Below are 10,198 nucleotides of genomic sequence, written 5' to 3'. Positions count from 1 at the left end.
ATTTCCTCGCAGCATTATTCCAATTTCTCGGGATAAATTACCTGCTCAGGAAAAATTCTGAAACTTTACAGATGTTATACATATTCCAGTCATGCGATGTATACAGGGAAGGAAGGCCATCTGTCCTAATATATCCACTTGTTCTTGAAGAAGATCAACCCGTTGGTTGAGCATCAAGATACCTGCTTTAAGCTGGGCATTAATACTTTCTTGTTGAGCCAAGGCTCCAGCTGTTGAAGCTGATAATTGATTAAGAGTAGATGCAGTTTGGGAAACACTGTTGCATCAAGACTCAGAGGGACAGGGAGTGGGAAGGCCGTGACTACCCTCCACAACTCCCTTTCCTGCACCTTCACTATGGGCACCCTCAAGCTCACCATGTTGAGCAGGCTGAGAATCATCATTACAATCTACCGTTGTTCCACCGTGCTTGCCTTTCTTCCCCAACGGCCGGGTCAAGCGTTCTGGCACCCAAATGGGACTCTCTTGATCCTGAGGAAACACACACACCGCTCCTCGTGTACAGGTCAAGACAGGGTCGGGCCAATGCCAAGCCACTATACGGACATCTTTCCACATTACAGACACACGATGTACTGCCTGTGGATTACTATGGCGATCAGCCGCACAATGACTTTCTACATCCAGATTTAAAAAATTAAGGACAAAAAGAACAATATTCCATTTGTCCTTTGGAGATTTAAACTGGTTCCCTATTCCCCCTTTTTGTTTAATTAAAGCCTGTTTAATGCTGGCATTGGCTCGTTTCACAATTCCTTGCCCTTGGGGATTGCATTGGCTCGTTCCACAATTCCTTGCCCTTGGGGATTATAGGATAATCCATGGGTAAGTTTAATACCCATGGTGTGGCAGAAATGTTGGAACCGGCTTGATGTATAGGCTGGTCCATTATCTGTTTTAAACTGTTGGGGTATAGCCCAGGCTGCAAAGGCTTGTAAACAGTGTGCCATAACATGCTGAGCCTTCTCTCCCACATGAGCAGAGGCAAAAATAATTCCCGAGCAGGTATCCACTGACACATGCACATATTTAAGTGTGCCAAACTCAGGAACATGAGGAACATCCATCTGCCAGAGTGCCATTAGGCAGAGGCCCCTGGGATTCATCCCTATACCCCGTAGGGGCAATAGGTAAACACAATGAGCGCATTTCAAAACTATATCCCGGGCCTGCTCTCTAGTTATTCTAAACTTTAATCTTAGGGTACTAGCATTAACATGAAAATTTTTATGAAAATCTCTGGCTAATTGAATCGGGGAAGCGATTAAAAAGGCAAACACGGATCTTGTATAAAGATCTGCTATAGCATTTCCTTCTGCCATCGGTCCAGGAAGACTGGAATGTGCATGAATATGAATGATGCTAAAAGGATTTTTGTGTTCCCATATACAGCATTGCAAGGATAGCAACAGAGAGGCAACTGTGGAGGAGGTTTTTATTACCCCGACATTTTCTAATGATTGCACAGCTTGGACTACATACTGACTATCGGAAATTAAAGGATTCCTTAACTTCCAAAAAAACTTGCATCACAACACTCAGCTCTACTGCCTGGGCAGATTGACAGGGGAAGATATAAATCTTGGGATTCCTTCCTTCCACATAAACTACTCCCACCCTGCCTTTGGAACCATCTGTATAGACATTAACTGCTCCTGCAATAGGTTTCAAGTGAGTAATTTTTGGAAAAACTAATGGATTTCTAATTACAAATTGCAACCAAGGATGAGAGGGATAATGATTATCAAAATCTCCTGTCATACTTGTACACAGTACTGCCTAATCATCATTATTAGCAGCCAAAAATTCAATTTGTTTTGGGGTATAGGGAGTCACAATAACATCGGGTTGTTTGCTCAAGGCACCAACACTTATTTTAATAGCCTTTAAAACTACCTGAGCTACAGCAGCTGGATACCATGGCAAAACTTTATTGGGAGAATGATTTAAATATATCCACAATAGCCGCCCCTTTTGCCATAACACCCCCATAGGGGATAAATCAGAGACAATGACACATAATATGAGTGGTTTGGTCAAATCTATACGATCCACTTGTACATGGGCCAACTTTTCTTCAAGTTTAGCGATACATTGGCGAGCGTCAGCGGTTAAGCTTCTAGGCGACTGTAAATCAGAATCCCCTTTTAACAACTCAAATAAAGGTTGCAATTCGGCATTCGGAAGATGGCAATAAGGCCTAATCCAATTCACATCTCCCAGAAATTTCTGAAAATCATTGAGGGTGCGAAGAGAATCAATTCTCAAAGACAATTTAAGAGCTTCAACCACGGTATTGGTTAATTTTGTTCCCAAGTAATTTTTTAAAGAGTCTGTTTGCATCTTCTCAGGGGCAATGACAAGATTCCATTGTTTTAATTCAACAATTAACTGTGTAACGGCCTCATTCACGTCCTTCTCGGTTTCTGCACAAATTAGAATGTCATCCATATAATGATAAATTATTACAGAGGCACATCGCTCTCTAATGGCTTGAATTGCTTTGCCTACATATAGCTGACACAATGTAGGGCTGTTCACCATACGTTGCGGTAACACAACCCATTCATAACGGGCTTCAGGGCTAGCATGATTTATGGATGGCAATGTAAATGCAAATTTATCAGTATCATCAGGATGCAGCGGGATGGAAAAGAAACAATCTTTTAAATCAATTACTATTGATGGCCAATTGCGAGGAAGGGCTGAAATCATAGGACGGCCCATCTGAACTGGGCCCATGATTTCCATAGCATTATTTACAACCCTCAGATCATATAATAATCTCCATTTTCCAGATTTCCTTTTTATAACAAAGATGGGCGTATTCCAAGGAGAGGTGGATTCCTTGAGGTGGCCAGACTTTAGCTGTTCTTTTATTAGCTGGTGGGCAGCATCCAGTTTCTCTTTTGGAAGGGGCCACTGAGGTACCCACACAGGCTGATCTCTTCTCCATTTAATAGGAATTTGCTCAGTGGCCCCTAGGAAAAACCCAGGCCTTGGCGACCAATGTTGCCTTGGGCAGAAATAGGAAGCCTACGACCATCTTCCCTGAGGCCTAATCCTTTACCAGGCCTATAGCCCATCTTACTCATTATCTTTTTGCTTTGTGGGCTATAACAGTTATCTGTGGTTAATGTAATTCCCATTTGTTTCATCACATCTCGCCCCCAAAGAGAAATGGGGATACTTAAGACAAAGGGCTGAAAAATTCCTGAATGTCCTTCCTCATCTTTCCATGTCAAAAAGCTTGCACTGCACTCAGGATCTTGGGCATAGCCTAAGCCTCTTAAGACTTGAGTGGAATGCTGATCCATCCATGCCTTTGGCCAATCTGCATTTTTAATGATACTGCAATCGGCTCCTGAGTCTAATAGACCCCATAGGGGCATTCCTTGGACAATCAATTTATATAGAGGCCGCTCATTCAATTCCATCATCAGCCAGGCCCCAGGATTACGGGTGGAGCCAAATCCTTCTTGTCCCCTTAATAAGCCTTTAATAGGATATTGGGAGTGACAACTGGGAAGAATCAAGAGCTGCGTGATACAATCGCCAGGGGCGATGGCCAAAATCCCCTTAGGAGAAGAGACTATGATCTTAACTTCTCCTTCATAATCTGAATCAATCACTCCTGGATGAATTACCAGGCCCTTTAGGGTTGCAGAACTGTATCCTAGCAAAAGACCCACTGTATCTTTGGGTAGGGTCCCACGGAAATTGGAACTAATAGTTTGGACCCCCAACTCTGGAGTTAATATGAGTCTGACGGTGGCACAGGTGTCCAATCCTGCGCTTCCTGCAGTTGCTCTTCGGGGGGATCCCTCACCCAGGGGTGACGAGGGATCTGCTGCATGATGGGCCATTGAGTGGGAGTCTGCCGCATTGCCCCATATATTTGAGGGCCCTGAGACAAAGGGCCCCGTTGCCCATTTATTGGCCTTGCTCCCTGCTGGCCGGGGCCCAGAGGCTTGCCATTAACGTCCCACTTAGATTGGCATTCACCTGCCCAGTGGTTACCCTTCTGACATCGTGGGCACAGATTCGGGCGGCACGTGGGGCCTTGTGAGGAACACAGGAGGCCTGCAACCCTATTGGCTGAGGGACGATTGGGACGATCCCTTTTAAAATGCCCCTGCTGGCTGCAGGCGAGAAAATCCCAGAAGGCCATCCCGCCCCAGTCTTTAAGGACTGAAAAAGTCTTCTGCAAGGTGTCAAGCCATTCTTGAGCTTTGGCGATCTGTACTCGGGTGTTATTGATGGCAACGATGGAGGCTCGTAGTTCAGAAAGTGTCCTGTCAAAATCTCTGCTCCAATTTCCTTGAAGCTTGGTCCCAAGCTCACAGGATAAATTTCCTGCTCGGGAAAAGTTAACAAACTCCACAGAGGTTATACACAAGCCAGTCATGTGCTGAATACAATCATAGAAAATCATTTGGCCCAATACATCAATTTGTTCTTGCAATAGGTCAACTCTCTGATTTACCATAAGAATGCCTGCTTTAAGCTGGGTGTTAACGTGTTCTTGAACTCCCAAGGCTACTGCCATGCTGGAAGACAGCTGGTTAAGAGTGTTAGCAGTAGTCACAGAAGTAGCCATAGCTGCAGCGGCCACCGCCGCGGACGCGGCCGAGACCGCGATGGCAGCTATGATCTCTGCAGTAATGCCAAAATCTCTTCTTGGTCTTAATAGCATGGTCAGGTCCTTTTCTAGAACTTTTACTGGCCATGGGACCATGGTGGGCATCCTAACCACAACAGCTATTGGAAAGTTGGTGGCATTCCAGCATTTAGTTAAGAAACAGGTGTCATTGGTACAAAACAAGGTTTCAGTATCATTATTAGAAGTATTGGAAACTAGGAAAAAGAAGGGTGGGACCACACATACAGGAGTAGGTGCAAGCGGTATAGGTGAGGGCTTGGAGCAATTTACTCTAGTATCACTTTCAAAAGTCCTGGTTATTACTGGAGAAGGCCCCTTCCATTCTCCTGTAAGGACATCCTTCCAAAGGACTGAAACTTAATAGCGGTCTGTGGCCGAGCGCCCCGAAGTATCCAAATTCAAAAATCTTCCTTATGGAGCCGGCCTCCGTGTCCCCCTTCCTCCTTATCTAAGTCTTCCTCCTCATAAAGCTCCTCCTCCCCTTCCTGCCCCTGCGGGAGACTTTGTTGGTCTCGGTTAGAGAGCTCCTCCTTTACTTCCTCTAAGGCTTGAGCTCTCTGATCAATATCTCTCTTGTACTTCCGTGTCTTATCTGTAATGCATGTCCTCACCAGCTTCCATACTGCTAGAGTTCCCGCAGGGAGGCAGCCCATGCTGTAAGAGCATTCTTTATAAAGGTTATTCTAAGTCTAACTTCGTCCCTGTCTCCGGGAACCTAACTTCGTCCCTGTCTCCGGGAACCTCAGTAGCGCTACCCCTTCGCCGCTTACCTGCGGACCTTACCCTTAAATTTTCTTAGGCCTTGATGAAGTTCCCCGTACGGGCCACCACTTGCCACGAACCAAGACTCCGACCAGCAGAGCTGAGGAAAGGACAACACGGACGCCAAGGTGAGGTTCAAGCAATTCTCTCTCTCCCTTTATTCTTTGTCATCCCACAATATATACCCTCATCAGATCCATCCCACAGTCAGACCGTCACACGGAGCCAATCAGGACATGAGCACGGGGCTAACACGCAGGCAAAGCAGCAAATCATTGGGCCACGCAATAGAATCATGCTCGGTGATGTATCATGTCAGGCAGGCTGTGCGTGATCAAGGTTACAGCGCTTGCGCAAGTTAGAGCAAACAAGTGAGGGTCACGAGGCTTGGCAGCCAGCCAGGGCACCATCTTGGCTGGCTAGACCGCGCCCGCTTCCCACATCAGCTTGAGGCCTATACTAATATGGTCAGAGGGTCTTAAAGGACAGTTTTTGCCCCTTGCCCTCCAAGGTCAACTAAGTTCCAGGGGACTATGGAACATCTCTCAAAGTGTCCTGTAACTGTGGTGAGTCACCTATCCTCTTGATCAAGAAGGCCATGGAGAGCCCATCATATCAACTTGAACCATGTTTAGTCTCCAAAGAGATGGGTCAACACAGAGGTACCATTTCCCCCATGCTTCCAAGTGAAGCCAGCTATGGTCGAGCAGTACCTTTGACTTATCTTGACATATATGGAACTGGTAAAAGAAAGGATCCTGGGGCTCCTCCCAAGCCCATATGAACCCTGAGGAACAGATACTCAAATGACATTAAGTGTAAAAATAAATTGATTTATTTGGGCCAACTGTATGATCTTATACACCCAAAAGGAAGGTATAACAAAGAGTAAAGTCATCAGAATATTATACTTCCCAGACATTAGGATTAAGTCTATATAAAAAATTTTCTGGACAATTTTTTTCTCATTGATGATTTTGTTCCTAACCAGAAAGTGCTGCTCAGATGTAAGATTTCAAATCTTGGTCTGCAATACTATAGTGCCCAACTGTAGCTAAGGGATACAACAAGCTATTGGTCTATAATGATGGTAGCATTTGCATGATTCAGGAGAGCACTAAATTCCAAATTGTGGTAGGGTCAGTTCCCCCATCTCCCGATAAGTGACTGGCTTTTAGGACAGAAGGCTCTATCTCTAGCTTCCACTGAGGACCGAGTACTGTCCTATTGTCATCTAAGGCCTCCTGTCTGGGTTTGAAGCTTCTGCTGAATCTCTGGGATATCTGGATGTACCTGCACTTGTGGCCTAATCCAGAGTTGTTACTTGTCTACACCTACTGCAGCCAACAGCATGATGTGATCTAACACAGTTTTAAATCAAAATGTGTAACACCATAGCTTTTACTAACTTAATTTTGGAAAACATATGCTAAACACCACATGCTGAAATGCCGGTCTGTGAAAATACATGTCCATCAGTCCCTGAACATATATATTTTGTTTTGATTAAATATAATATTGTATTGCTTCAAATAAATTCCTTGTATGATGTATTTTATTCTGTATTTTCCAAAATAATTTTTCTGTATCATAAACATTTCATAGTGATGTCTTTCCTTCAGCACAAGTCTTATAATTCAAACACAAGTCCAATATAATTCACCTACCACCAAATCATTTGATCAATATCAAATTTTTCCTATATAAAGCATTAATCCTGGCTATAGTCCAATAAACTGCTCAGATAAATCAATTTTAAATTGATTACTATGAAAATCAGGTTAAAATTGAATGAGCATGATAAGTACAGTTTGATAAATAAATGTGAATATTACTTAACACAAGTTAATCTGGTAAGTAGCAAAAATTATATATATATATATATATCCATTTTAATTGTACAAATGAATAAGATTGGCTTTGTTAGTTCAATATATGGATTCGTAATACATGAATTCTGTTACAAGTGAAAAGACTTTATTCTTTATGCCTGAAAAATACTCCATTCAATATACATATAATATTTTAAATATTTTTTGTAACATTATCATGGTTCATGCATTCTGTTACAACTGACAAGATTTATTTTCTTTATGCCTCAGAATTACTCCATTCAGATAGACACACATACTTGTTTGTGTGTGTGAGTGTGTTTGTGTGTGTGCTTTTTAATAGCTTTTATAAAATTATCACACAAAGGAATGAATTTTCTTACAGCATTTTCATGCATTCTTTGTTAGTCTTCCTCTCATAACCCTCCTTTGATCCAGCTCCTCTGGTACAAATGGGATGGTACAAATGGGTCATGGGCTAGTTCTTCTTTAGAAATGGCTGTATTGATTTCTGTGACTGAGCCAGTTTACTCTCTCAATATTAGTTAATAAAATTTCCTCTTTTCCCTATAGCCTCACCAGCATTTTCCCTTCCTTCCCTCCTTCCTTCCCTTATCTCTTTTTTTTCTCCACTACTCTCCCCTTCACTTTCTTTTCTTCTTTTCCTCTCTCAACCGAGGGTTAAGTCTGAGAATGTTTGAGCTGGTAAAAAATATCCTTCCTTCCTTCCTTCCTTCCTTCCTTCCTTCCTTCCTTCCACCCTTCCTTCCTCTTTTATCCTTTCTATTTGATATTTTTAATGAAAGCCATTCTGATGAATTTATACGGAATCTCAAAGAACTTTTAATTTTTATTTCTCTAATGCCAAAAGATGTTTAAAAATACTTTTTTATTTATCTGATAGTTGCCTATTCCAGTCAATAATTGATTTATTTATTGCATTTTTATAGCTTGTGAAGTTTTGTGTATTTAATATATTAACCTTCTGTCTGGGATACAGTTGGCAAAAATGCGATCGCATTAGCAGTGTTTGCTTCACTTTGGTTATTGTTTCCTTTGCCTTGAAAATATTTTGATTTCATGCAATCTCCTTTTACAAATTGTGGGTTTATATTTTCCTTGTGTTATTGGGAATTTTAAGTTTTAGAGTTACCTGTATCTTCAAGTGTTTCCCTTAAGTTTTCATCTTATGGTTTCATTATTTCATGCTTTATATGAAAGTAATTGATCCATTTTGAATTCATTTCTGTTCAGAGGCAGATAGAAAAAGTCATCTGCATTCATTTTTCTATGTATAGAATTCCCCTTTTCTAAGCAATATTTGTTGAAAATGCCCTTTTTTCACAACGCATATTTTTTTACACCTCCATCAATAGCTAGCTTCTTATTAGTGTTTGGGGTTTTTTTTGAGGGAGGTTGTTTTTATCCTTTCTCAATGTTATACATGCATGATTTTGCCATGGTTGCATGCAACTTTGTCACTGTGGCACCAGTATATAGCCTTTACTATACTGAGTCTTGTTCCCCCTTTTTCTAGTTTGTTCTAGAATTTAGCCTGGAGCAGTGTTGAACTTTTTATTAATTGCGCTTTTGTACATTTCCTATAACACAACTCAATCAAATTTAGACTTCCTCCACCCGACTCCTATAACCACCCACCAGATTTCAGGTATTCTGTCATATATGTTAAGTCCCATTGAGCCTAGTATTTGTATCCAGACATCCCTCAGTGCTGTTTCATCCATTGGAGTGTAGTCAGACTATCTAGAGTCATTCCCTTAGGAAGATATACTCTGCCTCAACTCACAGTAATCATTTGCCTGTAGTTCTTGGCTGCCCACTTCCCCTGTTCTATGCTAGTTTTTTTTTTATAGTACACCACTCATCAAAGAAACTTCATTTTGCAACAGATGGAGGCTATTACAAAGTTCCACAACTGGTCACATACAGAGAATATATGTCTAAGGAATGCCCAACCCTAGGGGACACATCAACAGCAGTGCTGAACTTTATCAAATGCTTTTTCTGCACCTACTGAGAAAATTATGCGATTTTTGTCTTTATATCTATTGAATTCCCTACATTGAACCAACTATGCATTCTTGAATCTAACTTGCTAATGGTGTTTTTAACGTGTTATTGAATTTGAATTTCAAGTATTGTATTGAGAATTCTTTTATATTCATTAGTGAAATTGGTCCACTGTTTTTTTTTTCTTGTATGTTTCACAGTCTATATAATAATGACATTGTAGAATGTGTTTATTAACATTTCTTTACAAATTATAAAACAATTTTAGAATTTTTTTCTGTTAGGTCTTCTTCAAAATATTTGTAGAACTAGGGGCTGGAGACATCTCTGGCTCAGCAGTTAACACTGGTTGTTCTTGCAGAAGACCCAGGTTCCAATCCCAGCACCCAAATGGCAGCTAACAACTGTCCATAACTCCAGGCCCAGGGAATCCGACAGTCTCTTCTGACCTACGTGGGCATTGCACAACACGGGTGCACTTCCCTACATGCAGGCAATACATGCATACACATAAAATTTAAAAAAATATTGTAGAACTGAGCAATGAATTCATCCAGTACTTTTTTTTTTATTTTGTAAGGAAATTTTCATTACTCTTTCAATCTTCCTTCTTACTATAAGCCCTTTAATGCTATTTAAATATTCTTGATTCAATTTCAGTAGGTAAAATGTCTGTAGAAAATTATTTAATCTATATTCTCATGATTTTTAATATTGAAAAGTTCAAAATATTATGATACTCTGAATTATATAGAACTTTGCTATAGAAACTACATCTTTATATCTTTTTCTTAGTTTGTGTAGATAATTTTGAATGTCACTTATTATTTCAAAGAATCATCCCTTTGATTCTTTCCATTAGTTTTTTTTTTTTGTTTTGTTCTTTTGA

At 41.0% G+C, this 10,198-nt stretch overlaps 1 protein-coding gene across 1 annotated transcript; it reads right to left on the bottom strand.

Annotated features, from left to right (window-relative positions):
* Positions 1-3,002: 3,002 nt before the first annotated feature.
* On the bottom strand, positions 3,003-3,458 carry LOC108491180 (endogenous retrovirus group K member 18 Pro protein-like). Its single transcript, XM_017799891.1, has one exon. It carries the CDS (start codon positions 3,456-3,458, stop codon positions 3,003-3,005), a length of 456 nt encoding a protein of 151 aa, XP_017655380.1.
* Between the last annotated feature and the right edge of the window lie 6,740 nt (positions 3,459-10,198).

Source organism: Nannospalax galili, unplaced genomic scaffold (genome assembly GCF_000622305.1).
Source record: "Nannospalax galili isolate Female #2095 unplaced genomic scaffold, S.galili_v1.0 scaffold79, whole genome shotgun sequence".
Classification (NCBI taxonomy): domain Eukaryota; kingdom Metazoa; phylum Chordata; class Mammalia; order Rodentia; family Spalacidae; genus Nannospalax; species Nannospalax galili.
The sequence above is the reverse complement of the archived record's forward strand: the minus strand, read 5'-3'. Positions and strand labels throughout refer to the sequence as shown.